The following is a 17,239-nucleotide window of genomic DNA, read 5'->3' on the forward strand; positions in this document are numbered from 1 at the left end:
GGTAACAGAGGAAAGAGAGGCAGTTTGGTCTAGTGGTTGAGATACCAGGCTAGAAACCAGGAGATTGTGAGTTCTAGTTCCACCTTAGGCATGCAAGCAGGCTGGGTGACTTTGGACCAGTCATATTCTCAGCCCAACACACTACACAGCGTTGATGTTGTGGGGAAGACAGGAGGAGGATGAAGTACGAAGTGAGTTTGCTGCCTTGAGTTATTTATAAAAAGAATAAAGGTGGGATTAAGAAAAACCTAAAAGAGACTCAAGCTTCAGCATACAGGGCTCATACAACCTCAGCATGCAGAGCAAATCCATTTTACGGCAAAGGAATTACCTTTTAACCACAAGTTCAAACTTACAAAGTGAGAAGAGAAAAACAACCATGCAAAAGATATCCTTGGCACTGCAAGTGAAAAGTGATTAGGAAGCAGGTATTAGATAGCCTTTGGCCAAGAAAAAGGAGTGGCATCTTGATCCAATTCCCATGTTCCCTCACAGCAATCATAATATTAGAAGTCCTAAGCAACAAGGAACAAAAAAATATCCAAAGGATCACTTTCTGGAAGTTCCTTAAGAACCTCCCTAGACTAGACCACGTCTCCTTGACATCATACTTGTTTTTAATACTCAAACCCCTAACAGCAATTACAGGTAGTCCTTGACTTGCAACCATTCATTTAGTGACTGTTCAAAGTTACAACAGCATTGAAAAAAGTGACTTATGTTATGGCCATTTTTCACATGACCATTGCTGCATCCCCATGGCCACCTGATCAATATTCGGATGTGTGGCCACTGGTTCTTTATAAATGACGGTTACAATGTCATGGTGGTGATGGTGGTGGGGAGGTTAGGTGACCCCCTTGTGCAACCTTCTGACGAGCAAAGACAATGGAGAAGTCGGATTGCAGTGCTTCACTTAACAACTGAGGCAAGAAAGGTTGTAAAATGGGGCAAAACTCACTTTAACATCTGTCTCACTTAGCAACAGAAATTTTAGACTCAATTGTTGTCATAAGTCAAGGACTACCTGTAGTGGTGAGCTGCTCTGGGTCATTTTTTTAAAAATAGAGGACTTGTACAAGTAGCTTATTTCTATACCCAGAGTTGAATGGTCTCTTTTGATTTCAGATTAAGGTAGAAAAGAGAATGGAGAAGTTACCGATCAAAATATCAGAAAATCAAAGTAATTCTCTCTTGTTTTCGGCTATTAATACTCTCGTTTCATTGCAATTATTTTTTTGTATCTGTTGTATAAAGATGAAGAGGGAGCAAAAGAGTAATTAAAACAGATGCTGAGTGGAATGCTCTTTCTGTCTTTTTATGCCTGTTGCTTACCTGCTGTTTTCCATTACGCTGCATTCCAAGTTAAAAGGCAGAACTATCTAAGATAGAATCTGAACTGTAGTTTAAGTGAATTCCACTTCAGCATTGTCCAATAAATATCCCTGGCTTTCTGAAAATGCTCCCTTATGCAGTCAGCTTTCTAGCAGTATTTGCTTTTCTTCAGAACTGCAATTGCAATAGAGCATTATTTGAATGCTCCCATGGGTTATCTTCTAGCCATCTCTGCAAAGCAGATTCCTTTACCATCATCTGAATATGTAAGGCAAAGGTAGTTTCAAATGGGATTTCTTAAAATTAAGACAACTGCTTCGACAAAAACTTTACCTTTTTAAGCTCGTCACATAATTATTCTACAGAATTCATAATCACAGGGTATAAACATGGCCATCAATTTGGTTGCTTTCAAAGGCCCTAAAGGAAAAGGTATTTAATTGCCATGATAGCTATAAATCTCAGGGGTCCTAGGTCATATTAAAGGCATTTTACTGAGGGGGTGAAATCATGTTTATTTTCTTGTACGGCTACCTCTCTGAAACATGAGGTGTCTGTGGATGCTAATTTGAGATGGATCCCTGTAAGGTGAAATGATGCTCTTCTTTGGTTTCTAATGTACAGATGGTCCTCTATTTACAACCATTCATTTGACAACCCGTTCAAAGTTACGAAGTCACTGAAAAGTGCGACTTACAACCAATCCTCACACTTGTTACAGCATTCCCACTGTCATGTGAGCAAAATTCAAGGGGCTTGGCAACCAACATCTAAGATCCTGTAGCATCCTGGGGTCATATGATTGCTATTTGCAACCTTCCCAGCCAGCTTCCGACAAACAAAATCAATGGAGGAAGCTGGATTCCCTTAATGACCGCATGCCATGATTCATTTAACTACTACAACTTTTATGGTCATAAAATTGGGCATGATTCACTAAACAACCATCTTCTTATAGAAATGAAATTCTGGTCCCAATTTTGGTCATAAGTCGAGGACTACCTACCCCTACAGACTCTTCTCATATATTTTGCTTATTGTATCAGCCCAGATTCTTTCATCTGCTGACTTCCAATAAATAAATAAACTAGTTTTAAAGAACTCCACATAGTTATCTCACTGGCAATGGTAGATGCTTAATATCTTTGGTAACCTTATAATCATTCATTTTAATTTAATTTTTAAAAATCTCTCCTTACTCAGTACACTGAGTGTTTCTGTACCAGAGATAAATACCTTGTGTATCTAACCATGCTTGCCAAATAAAATAGTTTATTCTTATTTCTATTTCATTCCATTCTATTCTTCCTAAAATAGAGAGCCCATTTATTCAATACTTTACTTGTGGGGAAAAAAAACTTAATCTATCTCAAATTAGAAAAAACCACATGCAATTTCAGAAATGAAATTACAAAAAACTATTATGCACAAACAAGCACTTAACCCTGCCAAATTAAACTACACTGAAGAATGCCACATGAAAATTAGCTAACAAGTCACTGTGAAGAAAATCGTAGCTATGTGTTTCTTTGCCAGGTTAATATCAGTGCAGGCTATATCTGAATTTTCATAAAACACCATAATTGACATTATTAACATATTCTTATGAAGTAAAAAGTGTACATGCAACTTTTTTTTAATATTGAGCAAGAGAACTCATAAACAAAACCTGCTTCATATTTCTCACACTTAGCATTTTGCCATACCCACACAAAAACCTCTTAGGAGCTCATCCTAAAATACTGAATAAACATCAGGAATTAACAGCCAATGAACGTTCAGCGACAGACATACAGTTCTTGATGCAGAGTTTATAGTAGGAATTATGGAAACTGACCCTCTAATAAAATAATTAACAGAATAACAAAATAACAGAGTTGGAAGGGAACTTGGAGGTCTTCTAGTCCAACCCCCTATTCAAGCAGGAAACCCTATACCATTTCAGACAAATGGCTGTCCAATCTCTTTTTTAAAAACCTCTAGTAATGGAGCACTCACAACTTCTGGAGGCACTGAATGAAATAACCCCATGAGTTTCCATCAGGAACATTCTAAAGGCATGCATAATATCCCATTTTCAAAATACAAATGACACCAAGAACTCCACAAATTATTTTCTGCATTTTGCTAAACAAAGAAAAATACATTGAACAGATGCAAGAATCAATAATCTCAATTTACAATAACTTTAAAACAAAGCCTGTGAAGGTCACAGGTGGTCCATAATGGAAGACAAGTGAGATAACAGATAATCAGAATTGGAAGGGACCTTGTAAGTCATCTAGTCCAAACCCCTGTTCAAGCGGGAGACCCTACACCATTTCTGACAGATGGGAGTCCAATCTCTTCTTGAAAGTCTCAAGTGATGAAGCTCCCATAACTTCCGAGGGCAACTTCTGTTCCACTGGTTGACTGTTCTCCCTGTCAGAAAGTTTCTCCTTATTTCTAGGTTAAATCTCTCCTTGTTCAATTTCTATCCATTATTCCTTGTCTGGCCTTCGGGTGCTTCAGAAAATAGCTTGACTCCCTCCTCTCTGTGGCAGCCCCTCAAATATTGGAAGACTGCTATCATGTCTCCCCTGGTCTTTCTCTTTACTAGACTAGCCAAGCCCAGTTCCTATAACCATTCATTGTATGTTTTAGCCTCCAATCCCCTAATCATCCTGGTTGCTCTTCTTTGTACTTTTTCTAGAGTCTCAACATCTTTTTTATAATGTGGTGACCAAAACGGGTTGCAGTACTCTAGGTGTGGTCTTACTAAGGCTTTATAGAGTGCTATTAGTAGCGCACTTGATCTTGATTGTATCCCTCTGTTAATACAACTTAGGATTGCATTAGCTTTTTTGGCTTCTGCTGCTGCACACGGCTGGCTCATATTTAGTAAATGCCTACAACCCTAAATTTAAAAGTAACACTGATACATCTATATTTTCCTAGTTAAATCATGAAACAGTGAATAAGCTCTCAAATTCCTTTGGACTCGCAGTCAATCCTAATGAAAAGTTCAATCACATTATGACCTTTTCCATTTATTTTTTAATGGACCAATATAGCTACATGGCATTACTGTCATGATTTCCAAAAAGTATTTTAATAAAAGACATTTGCATGGCATTTATTTGCATCTCTTCTCTGGGAGAGCTATAACTCTGAGTTTCAGCAGCCAAGAGAAGGATACAAAAGCAACTCTGCCTTCACTGATACCAGCCCATGCAAAAATGAAAGGAAGATTTTATATAGGAATGGTTGTAGAAGCAGAGTTTATTCCAGGAACTTGCAAATACATGAAAATCAGTTCTATCATCAAGTAACTATTTGCACTTAAGTGAAAAATTAGTTCACCTCTTCCTATTTTTCTACAGATATTTTTACAGATAGTCCTCGACTTTCGACTCTAATTGAGCCCAAAATTTCTGTTGGTAAGCAAGGCAACTGTTAAGTCAATTTTGCCCCATTTGACGACCTTTCTTGTCACACTTGTTAAACGAATCACTGCGGTCATTAAATAACACAGTTGTTAAGTGAATCTGGCTTCCCCAAGGACTTTGCTTGTCAAAATGTCGCAAAAGGTAACCACGTGACCCTGGGACAATGCAACCATCATAAATATAAGACAGTTGTCAAGTAACTGAATTTGGATCATGTGACCATGGGGATGTTGCAACAGTTGTGTTAAAACCAGTCATAAGTCACTTTTTTCAGTGCTGTTGTAACGTTGGTCACTAAATGAATTGTTTCAAGTCGAGAACTAACTGTACCTCATACATATGCTTACACATGCACACAATAAAGGATAGCAATAGCACTTAGACTTATATACCGCTTTAGACTTATATACCACTTCACAATGCTTTCCAGCCCTCTCTAAGCTGTTTACAGAGTCAGCCTCTTGCCCCTAACAATCTGGGTCCTCATTTTACCCACCTCGGAAGAATGGAAGGTTGAGTCGACCTTGAGCCTGGTGGGATTCGAATTGCCAAATTGCAGTCAGCCGGCAGTCAGCAGAAGTAGCCTGCAATACTGCACTCTAAACCACTGCACCACCATGACTCATATGGATACAGAGAAAAAGAAAACCGGGGGTGGGGTGGAGGGGTGGGGGTGTCATTAAGATACTTTACCTTTTATTGATAGGTTTTTCATCTTTCTCATACGGCTTCACAAACCACTTCCCAATACGGACAAAATTCCGGTTCATTAAGCATCTTTCCACCAGGTTGTGAATTGCTTTGAAGAGCAGAGTTCGGCATTCATAGGAAAGCCCGTTTTCCCATACACCGTCTTCCTCATCTGCAGGGATTAAACAAACCTAAATTAATATCAAGCTTTCAACAGAAGCTAAGAATACAGCCACCACGACTAAGGGCAATAAATATTATTACTTGTAAGAGCTGTCCTAATAGCTTACATTTAACTGTATACAAAGGCCACCTGAAATATAAATACATGAAGGAGTCTTTTGTGGCTTTCTGATGGACAACAAAATCACCATGGTCTCAGAATAAGACATTTTTTTCCAGCTCTTGAACAAAAACCATCTTTTTGTTTAAGCAGAGGTATCAGGGATTTGCTATGCCAGTATGAACACATCTCCTACTCAGCCACTGTTAAATTTTAAACTACAAGGTCTTTGAGACAAAGACTCAAGCTTTTCTTCACTGTTACCACAGCTAGTCCTCAATTTTTGACCACAATTTCCATTGCTAAGCAAGGTGGTTATTAAATAAAACATGCCTATTTTATGACCTATTTTTGCCAAGGTTCAATACACAAGAATGTATTAATTTGCTTAACAACTTCCTCATTTGCTTAACGACCACCCTCTGTACTGAAGTGAAATACCTTGTATGTTTAACCCTTTGGCTAATGAAGTATGATCTTGATACTGTTTGCTTAATGACCACCAAATTTGCTGAATGACAGCCACCCAAAAAAAAAAAATCAGATCCAGTTATGTTGGTGCCTCAAAAATATGACCGTAATGACTTACAGTAGAAATCCCAGTTATGGTCATAAATCAAGGACCACCTGTATTATCAGTTACTTGGAGGGGACTTGGAGTCCTAGTGGACAATCCCTTGGGTGTGCTGCAGGCATGTGCTGCAGCTGCCAAAAAAGTCAACAGAGTTCTAGGCTGCATTAACAGAGGGAATAGAATCACGATCACATGAAGTGATAATATCACTTTATGAGGCCTTGGTAAGACCACACTTGGAATAATGGATCCAGTTTTGGTCGCCATGAGGTAAAAAAAGATGCTGAGACTCTGGAAAAAGTGCAGAGAAGAGCAACAATGATGATTAGGGGACTGGAGGCTAAAACATACAAAGAATGGTTGCTGGAATAGGGTATGTCTAGTAAAGGGAAAAGAAGGGACTAGGGGTGACATGATGGCAGTCTTCCAATGCTTGAGGGCCTGTCATAGAGAAGGGAGAGGTCAATCTATTCTCCAAAGCACCTGAGGGCAGGACAAGAAGCAACGGATGGAAACTAACTGCGGAGAGAAGCAACCCAAAACTGAGAAGAAATTTCCTGACAGTTAAAGCAATTAATCAGTGGAACAACTTGCCAAAAGTTGTGAATGCTCCAACACTGGAAGTTTTGAAGAAGAGGTTGGCGGATCATTTGTCTGAAATGGTATAAGGCCATAATGGCGAACCTATGCCACGTGTGTCGGAAGTGGCACACAGAACTATCCCTCTGGGTATGTGAGCTATCGCCCGTTGGTCTTCTGGGTTCTGGCGCACCGGCCAGCTGGTCTTCATGTGCACCAGAAACCGGAAGACCAGGTGGCCAGTGCAAATGCACACGCTGGACACCGGAAGACCATCTTCCCTGCATGTGCATGCACACCAGGTGGTTGCTCTTCCGGTTTTCAGCGCGCGCACGGACATTGGCCAACTGGTCTTCGTGCGTGCATGTGTGCCAGAAACCAGAAGACCAGATGGCCGACGTGCATGCACACTGGGCAGCTGCTCTTCTAGTTTCCAGCACACACGCGCTCCCGTTTCCACAGTCGGTGCCGAAAGGATTTGTGCCTGAGCATGAGATTGGACTAGAAGACTTCCAAGGTCCCGTCCAACTCCATTATTCTACTGTATATTGTATACTTTTAATATAGAGGCTCTCTTGACACATTACTATTTATGAATTCCTAGGTTAAAAATAACAAGTACATTCAACAAGGCAATCGTAAGTAATTAAAGACGTGTCCGTGCAGCCTCATCAATGCTCATAAAAATGTTTAAATAGCAGAACAAGAGTAGTATCCCATTACTATACATACCCACACAACTAGTACCAAGTATTGCATTTTTGGTTACAGGTAGTCCTCGACTTATGACAATTGAGCCCAACATTTCCATTACAAAGCAAGACAGTTGTTGAGCGAGTTTTGCCCTATTTTATGATTGCTCTTGCCACAATTGTTTCAGTGTATCACTGCAGTGGTTAAGTTAGTAACACAGTTGTTAAGTGAATCTGGCTTCCCCGTTGACTTTGGTTCTCAGAAGGTTACAAAAATTGATCATGGGACTCTAAGACACTATAGCGATCATAGCCACATGCCAGGTTTCTAAGCAACTGAATTTTGAGCATGTGACCACGGGGATGCTTCAACGATCATACATGTGAAAAACACTTTTTTCAGTGATGTTGTAACTTTGAACAGTAACTAAACGAATGGCTGTAAGTGGGGGACTACTTCTACTGCACTGTTTTCTGTGCCCAGCAACCAAGAATACTGCCAGCCTCCAGCAGGCTAGTAACAGATTCTGCAAACTAATAATCACTGTAAATGCTTTTTGTAAAAACAGGCACAAGTTACACAAGCACATCCTCTTAATTATTTCATGGCCCTTACCATATTTTTTTTTGAAACATAAGTCATAAACATAACAGTAAAAGTAACTCAAAACATTCCATAAAGTTAACAAGGCAGAAGCCTAGGTCAATAATTAAATTTGTCAAAAGTCAAGGATCAGTGAAGATTTCCCTGTGGAAAAAGGACACTGAGCCAGAATGGAAGAATCCTTTCATAAATTGAAGCTGGGTATAACAGCATTGAAGCCATTTAATTTTGCCATAAATTAGCAGTTTCAAATCCCTAATCAAAATAGATGGCATGGGCACTGCCACATCGTCTATCTGCAACAGAGAAACAGTAACTCACCAGTGTCTTAAAAACACAATAAATATGCATCATTACAAGTGATTAAAACTACCTGCTACAGGTAGTCCTCAACTTACAACAGTTCATTCAGTGATTGTTCAAAGTTACAACAGCATTTTAAAATTTGATTTATGGCCGTTTTTCACACCTACGGCTGCTGCAACATCCCCATGGTCACGTGATCAAAATTTAGACCCTTGGCAACTGACTCATATTTATGACAGTTGCAGTGTCCCAGAGTCATATGATTCCCCTTTTGTGACCTTCTGACAAGAAAAGACAATGGGGAAACTAGATTCACTTCAGAACCATATTGCTAACTTAACAACTGCAGCGATTCACTTAACAACTGTAGCAAGGTAGGTCATAAAATGGGCAAAACTCACTCGACAATTCTCTCACTTCACAACAGAAACGTTGGGCCCAGTTGTGGTTCTAAGCTGAGAAAGCCAGGTGTATTCTACATCACTACTCTTCAAACCTAGTTACTCAGCATAAGCTTTCCTGAAAGACAGCTTGCCTCTGCAATGTAACAGAATTGTTCACAGAGTGTGGACCACTCACTCATGCAGGGTAGCTAACAAATACTGTGGACTAGCCAGTTTTTATCTTACAGCTTGCTCAAAATCCCTGAAAAGCATTACTCTATAGCCGCATGAGATAACTGGGATATGGTTCAATCTTCAGTTTTAGTAACACATTTCCTTTAAGCACTGTCAACAAGAAAAGCTTGGGTATGTGTAATGGTACGTGGGAAAGACTTTGGGAGATGGGGAAAAGAGATGCTGCCTAAGTAACTATCAGATAAGAGAGGGCATAGCTCTCAGCTGCATAATGGGTGGAGAACAGAGAGTCAGAGAGGAACCCTCCCTAACTTCTCAGGCTGTAAAAAAAAAAAAGAGAGAGAGAGAGAGAGAAATGGCAGCAGATTTGTTGGGATCTATCTGGGAAAATTTACAGTTATGGGACAGTAGCATAATATAGATAGTCCGCTTACCACCTTTCATTTAGTGACCATTCAAATACTGGGCAAAAAAAATGACTTATGGTCATTTTTCACACATAGAACTGTTGTGGCATCCCCATGTTCACATGATCAAAATTCACACGCTTGGCAACCGGCTTATATTTATAACAATTGCAGTGTCCTGGGGTCATGTGATGACTTTTTTCGACCTTCTGAGACAGTCAATAGGGAAGCCAGATTCACCATACAAACGATTGTAGGGATTCACTCAACAACTATGGCAAGAAAGGTTGTAAAATGTACTTAACAAAGATATTAAGCAAAGTTTACTTAACAACTGCCTCGCTTAGCAATAGAAATTTTGGGCTCAACTATGTTCATAAGTCAAGGACTACCTAATATGAAGAACCAGAAGTTGGTTATGAGCACTACAGTAACCTTAATTAATGGGACATAAAATCCAAATCAATCCTTTCCCCGGGGACTTATTTTTCTTCACAGCACCTTAGATTAACAAGTAAAAACCTCCAGAAAAGTCACTACTCAGCAAAGTACGTTACAGTTAAGAACTGATGGAAGATAGCCTTTCCATTTTGCAAACCTATGATGTCTGGCTTTTTTAGCAGCCCAATTTGTTTCACGCTGGGCTCAGAGGCAAGAAAAAATGCTCCTTCTTCCATCAGTCTGAATAAAATGTTTGTGAACATAAAATCAGTCATCACCAGCAAGCTATTAGGCTAGGATTTTAATATCAGTATTAATTTAAGAAACTGCGAGTAGTTGTTTGGAAAAAACATAGCCAATAGGAATTGTTAAATAGATTTGACAGGTAGCCATTTCCCTGCAAAGATAGTCTCAACTACAGAATGTGAATTGACCTCTGAGATGTTTAATAGTCAGGGTCAAGGGCGTTGTATTTATTTATTTGCTTTTTATCTCACGTTTATTACTTTATAAGTAACCCAAGGCAGCAAGTATACATCATAGCCTTCCTCCTATCTCCCCCACATCAACAACTCTGTAAGGTGAGTTGGGCTGAGAGTGAGTGACTGGCCCAAAAGTCACCCAGCCAGCGTTCATACCTAAACTGGAACTGGAATTCACCATCTCCTGGTTTCTAAGCCAGTACCTTAACTACTGCAAAAATGCAGAAATGTCCACCAGCAAACAACTCCTCTCCTTCAATTTCTCTACGAAATGTAGAAGAAAAAAAATGGTCTCATGTCATTATAAGCTTATAACTAGCATCACTTTTTGATCTGGTGTAGATCCGGTATGAGATGAGACTTTCTCCTTCTTGGTGTCGCATACCGAGGTAAGCAGAGAAAGCTTACTATTGGAGAACTCTGGAGTAGGCCCTAAACACAGATTTCTTTAGATGCTGGGTGTTTCATATCCTGATGTGCCAAGAGATGATATCCTTTCAGTCCTCAGAATGGCACGAAGAATTTAGAGCATGGGTCCATGAAAATATACAATTATGGGCCTTTGTGCAAAGGAGACTATCCAAATAAAAATGGAAACACACTGTTACAAGGAAGTGAAGAATACAATTGCTTCCTTGAAATGTTGGGAGTTGACTGGACCAACTAGACTCCTCAAAATGTGATTTAGATGGCCCACTTGAGCACTTAATGGATCCACAGGGTTTCCAAACTGCTCAAGGATCTCAAAGGTACTTCCGTCAAACGTTGTGTTAACCTCTGAAATACAGAGGTGAATAAGGTACTATACAAGATTGGCCTTAATGGTCTCTCTCCCTGCCCACCAATCCTAATCGGTTTCTTGATTTTCTAAGAAGGAATGGAAAATGACACCGATGAAGAGATGTCTAGAGCAATGCTGGGGGGAAAATACAACCACGAACAGTTCAAATCTGAACCAATAAGGCAACAGGGAGCTTCCCTGTCTCACTTGATTTGTAGGGTATCAGGCAACGGCACTAGTCCAAATTTAATAAAAAGAACGGGCCAGAACAGCCGATTAGTATTGTTGCACTTAAACTGGCTAAATTAATTTTGATAATAAAGTTGCTCTTACTCACGGGAGGAGCAGATGGAGACTGTGGCCAAGACAACCTTTTGATCCTACAGCAAGGGCACCAATTGTGATTTTATCTGGCACAAGACACACTGAAGGCCATCATTCAGGTTCAGTGGTGGCGCAGTCATTAGTATGCGGTATTGCAGGCAAAAACTCTGCCCACAGCCAGGAGTTCGATCCTGACCAGCTCAATGCTGACTTGGCCTTCCTTCTTTCCAGGGTCAGTAAAATGGAAGAGCCAGATTGTTGGGGGCAAGAGGCTGACATGGTAAAACTGCCCAGAGGGTGCTGTAAAAGCACCATGAAGCAATATATAAGTCTACGTGCTAAAAGCTATCTGCTTCTCCGTTGCACTATGGTACTATAATTTCCTCCAAAAGCCTTTCAAAGCCATCCAGATATTTCAGCTGGTATAAATGAAGTGTTACAAACACTTATACCCACTACTAAGGGAATTGCACTGGTTGCCAGTTTGTTTCCGATGCAAAGGAAGTGATGGCTATTACCTTTAAAAACCTATTTAAATTATCACCTTTCCGGGACAAACTCTGACCTTCTGACGCTTAACCCTAACAGTGGGCTTTTTTGATGAGAGCTCCCCATCTTTGGAACAGCCTACCTCCCTTTTTTCCAGAAACTTTTAAAAATATGGCTATCCCACGTTGTCTAATGTTGAGCTACCATCAGTAGTGTTAAATTGGAAAAACCAGGCAGCAAGTCTTTGCTACCACAATCCCCCTACTTTAAGATTTCTTGCCTTCACCTCTTCTCTTCTGGATGGTCATTAAGTGATTACAGATAGTCCTTGACTTACAACAGTTCATTTAGTGACCATTCAAAGCTACACAAGCACTGAAAAAGGTGGCTTATGGCCGTTTTTACAGTTACAACCTTTGCAGCATCCCCATGATCATCTGATCAAAATTCAGACGCTTGGCAACTGATTCATATTTATGACTGTTGCTATGACCAAAGATCATGTGATCCCCTTCTGCGACCTTCTGACAGGCCAAGTCAATGGGAAAGCCAGATTCACTTAACAACTGTGTTACTGACGCATCAGCTGCAGTATTCCCTTAACTGAGGTCAGAAAGGTTGTAAAATGGGGGCAAAACTCACTTAACAAATGTCTCACTCTAATAACAAAAATTTGGGGTTCAATTGCGGGGGAGATTGTTGAGGACTACCTGCATCTGGAGGTTTTTATAGTATTGTATATATGCCAGTAGATTTTGTACAGTTTTATCTTTTAATATTATAAGCCACCCAGAGCAGCCTTGCGGCAAAATGGGTGCCTAATACATTTTACAAACAAACAAATCACTACTCTCCTAGGATGCTTTTAACCAGGGCCAAGTGTTTCCAACTGCCATCTGGGAGATTCCTAATAAGTGTATATTTGTCTTGTTTTCTATTCTGTATTTACATGTATTAATGACTTCCTGTTTACAAAAGATTTAAACCCTGAAAACAAGACAATAAAGACACCAAGAAACAAAGAAAGGGTAGGGATGGAAGAATAACAAACAAAAAGAAACAAGCTCAGTTAAAAGGAGGCTTCAATCATCTTCATTTAAACGTCTAAGTGAGGAGCGGGATGGAGTCCTTTGGATCTGGGGAGAAACCTCATCCCACAGGGAAGGTACTGCAACACAGACTCAGGTTCCCTATATATAGATCAGGGGTGCCAAAAGTCACATCGTCACAGCAGCGTTATGTGACGCATCTGGCCTACTGGCCAGGAGTCTGACAACCTTGCTAAAGATGGCATTGCTTAACTTAAGGAACCTGGAGTGCTGCAACCCTGTCAGATCAAGCTGGCCAGGTAGATGTGGTGGGCGATAAGTGGTCCCTACATTAAGCAGGGCCTCTGCCACATAGGGCTTTGTAGGTAACAACCAGCCCGCCCCCCAGAAGTAACCAGTGCAGCTCATGAAGCAAAAGTGTTACATGGCCATACCAAGGTATGCCCAATAGTGCCCTATGCTGCTGCATTCTGGAATAGGCGAAGCTTTTAGGGTGCAATTCAAGGGCAGCCCCAGGTACAATCCCTACTCACAGTCACTCGTGTCCTGGCCATTTCCCGTCTTGACTATTGCAACACGCTCTACACGGGACTGCCCTTGAAGAGCATCCAGAAGCTCCCGTTGGTACAAAATGCAGGGGGACGGATGGTTTTGTGCAGACCCCAGTGTGCACATGTTATCACCTCTCCTGTGGGAGCTGCACTGGCTGCCGATTTGCTTCCGGGTGCAATTCAAGGTGCTGGTTGTCACCTTTAAAGCCCTTCATAGCTGGGGACCAGGTTATCTGAGGGAACGTCTCTTGGCGGTCAAATCTACCCGACCCATCAGAGCAAGGAATGCAGTGGGTCCCATCCCCGAGGGAGATGCACCTGATGGGACCCAGAAGAAGGGCCTTCTCTCTGATGGCTCCCTCTCTCGGGAAAATCATTCCTCCATAAGCTGCCTAGAGTCGCCATAGGCGAATAGGCGGCAATATAGATTCAATAAATAAATAGTCACTGGTGTAGCAAATTTTAAAAAATGCCAAGAAATAAACTTTTTTTCCCTGTTTTACTAACCTCAGAGGCACACCAGAAAAATCGTGTTTGAGTCAAGCTACAAATAAATCAAGGAAACATTTTGAAAAAGATGAGAACATTATACTAATCTTTCAATTTACTTCCACCCTTGATTTGCAAACACAGTGCAAGTGTTTTTAGCAACAGCAAACATCCATAATAAAATACGGCAAAACCCAAACTGCACTTTGTACTTTAATTTCCACACTCTATGTTAGCACATAAAGTTCTCTATGAAGAGATTTAAATCTATCTTCCTGCCTAAACATACACACCTGGAAATTTTCATTTGATTACGTATAAAAAAAACAACAAAACTTTAATCTGGTTCTTCACTTTGGAAGGTTGATTAAGCAATCATTTGTTACAGTGTAACTACTACAAAACTGCAGCCTATTTTATGTAAGGCAAATCTGACACAGGAAAACTTTTTTTTTCCTGTGCTGGAGAATTAGATCAAGGACTCTTTCAAGAACAGAATGATCATCTTATCTTTTACTTCTGAAATCAATTAATTTGCATCACATTAAATTGTGGCCATTACAAGTCGCAAGCTATGGTTAAAGTCATCTAAGTAAGATGGGCAACATATAAGCCTAATAAAGACTTGTAATTGACTGTAGCCAGAAAAAGCTAGAATATAGTTAAAAGTCACTTCCATAGTACAGAAAGAAAAGAATGCAATGCAGCAATTCTCTATAAAAAGGCATCCTTCAAATGTGTTGAATTTTAATTTCCACAAATGCCAAACCACTATGGGATCATGGAAATTCAACCCTTCCAAAGAATTTCATTTTTAGATATCCTTGGTGTATAGCATGCCACAAAGATTTGAGCCTTCATGCCATATGCATAAATTAAAAGCCATATCCTAAAAGAGCTTAATCAATTCATACTTTACTAAAATATACAGCAGCCTTAAAATAGATTTTTAAAAACAGCATTAAGTCTCTGAAACAAGAAACGAAACGATTTTCCTTAGAGGAGTAATACATAAATATTTGTTTATTGCAGAAAGCAATAATTAATAATCTAGTCACATAATGTAAGAATATCAGCACAACAGTAAGCCTCAAGCTTTGGAAAATGCATTCGGAAATAACTGACATCTTTAATTTTACCACTGAAATTATATACAATCAGGCAGTTTTTCAAAGTAAGAAATGTAAAGCAGTTGGAAATATAAAAGTCACAGCTGCAGAAATAAGTTTTAAGAATGCTTCAGTTTCCTAACCGAGAAATTCAAAACTCATTCATCAAGGCTGTAATGGCAACTGGTTGCAACTGATCTCGCTGTTAAGAACCAAAAAAAAAAAAAAAGCATTCAACTTCATCAGCTCTCCATGATTAAGGTACAAAAGATAATTATGCCAAAGCTTTCTTTTAGGCAAATTTTTCAGATACTAATTTTGCAATCCAAAACAGATTTTGCACATAAAAATTGTGTCTCAAAATGCCGCATCATCGCGGGATCATCTTCTAGGTGGAAATATATTCCAAGAAGCCAAGCATAAAACGTCTCCTCTTCAGAAAATGTTTAGGAAGAGGCAAGAAACGTTTCTTTCTTTTTTAAAAAATGATATGCTGTCTTTCAAAACTGAGTTCTCACAGGATAGTGCTCCATAAGTTAAGAACCTTGTGTGTTTTTTAATTAAATAAAAAATAAAAAATGCAATATACAATAAAATCAGAGACAGATTAAAAGCTTTTATCAAACATATATATTTAAAATAGTACTATGTTAAAAGGCTTAGGATAACTTTTTTAAAAGGTCTTTGCCTGATGCGGGAAGAATAATTTAAGTAGATACTTAGTGTGCTTAACTGGAGAGATAACATAGTATTTTGAAATAAATATCCTGCTATTGAGAAAACTTGTTCCTAGGCAAACACCTAATGTGTAGCTTAGCATGGCGAGGCACCCCACAACAAATGGGAAGTGTTTTTAAACTTCAAATGGTCACTAAGTGAGGGTCTGTAAGTTGAGGACTACCTATAGCACTGAAAGGACGTGTGAAGCAGTGGAGGCTTTACAGAACATGTGTAATATGAATACAGGACCCTTTGTTGCAGTGTTTTGTGTGCGAGTGGAAGTTTCTAAACTGTATACAAGGGCAGCCCTTCAAATAACGCAATCTAAATGAAACATTTCTTAGGCTACGGGATACCAAAGCAAGTATGTACCCAGGCAGGGCTATAAGTAACTCTCAAGCCTAGCCTGATCAAAGGCACTTCGTAACACTAAGGACTCTTGAACCTTATACTGCCAGAGACAGATCATAAAGCTAATTAACTCTTAATTAAATTATTCTCCTACCTAAAGACAAGCTGAAGTAAGAGTGCCCTATGCTGCTTCCAGAATAGGGTCTGCCAATTTCTCAGAGAAAGGGAATTCCATAAAAGCTTCCACTCCCTACAGTCATAATGAATTCAAATGTCATGCAGAGCAGTAGAACTTGTAGAACCCATTATGCATGTTTGGAATTATAGCCAAAATTGTTTCTTTTTTTAAATCCAGAAAATTATATCAAATTTAACAACAAAAAATGTATTTACATTCACATCACACATTAAATTACATTATAAACACACACACACACACACACACACTTCAGAAAACAAAATCCAAGTATTAGAAGAAAATAGATGTTGATCCTGATAACAAAGTGGTGACGCCCCAAATCCACCTTTGCCATCTTTGACTAATTTTCCCTGCTCTGTAACGATACCATGGATAAGTTATGGCTGACTTGGCAAAAAACCTAGAAGGTGTAGCTAATGAAACCTTTCCAGCTTTTACGCATCGCAAGTACAAAGATAAAAGCAAATAAAGGAATTCGGCACAGCAGTTGCGTAAAAAACACTAATATGCTTTGAACAGGATGTTGAACAGAACGTGTCTCCACATGAGCCGGATAAATTGCCAAAGAATATGATACCTTAACATTTTTAATAAAAAAAAAAACCTAAGAGGCCAAGTAACAAAGAAAGAATATCTGAAGAGAAATATAATAAAAACAAGGACAAATAGGCTGGAAAACCCAGAGCAGTAACTATATTGAATTCTACTGTATAGTGAAATATTAATGCAATATCAGAGGTTTTCAATTCAATTGTACAGAATGTGAAGGATGTGTGTT

At 39.4% G+C, this 17,239-nt stretch overlaps 1 protein-coding gene across 2 annotated transcripts in view; it reads right to left on the reverse strand.

Moving 5' to 3' along the window:
- MED13 (mediator complex subunit 13) overlaps positions 1–17,239 on the reverse strand; it is a 145,795-nt gene that overhangs the window by 113,656 nt on the left and 14,900 nt on the right. For both annotated transcript variants that reach the window (XM_026710143.2, XM_026710142.2), the window contains exon 3: positions 5,457–5,625. In XM_026710143.2, coding sequence (XP_026565928.2) covers positions 5,457–5,625 — 169 coding nt within the window. The remainder of the gene's footprint in view (positions 1–5,456; positions 5,626–17,239) is intronic.

The sequence above is a fragment of the Pseudonaja textilis genome, chromosome 1 (assembly GCF_049901715.1).
Source record: "Pseudonaja textilis isolate UNSWEBS1 chromosome 1, rPseTex1.2, whole genome shotgun sequence".
In the NCBI taxonomy this organism is placed as follows: Eukaryota; Metazoa; Chordata; class Lepidosauria; order Squamata; family Elapidae; genus Pseudonaja; species Pseudonaja textilis.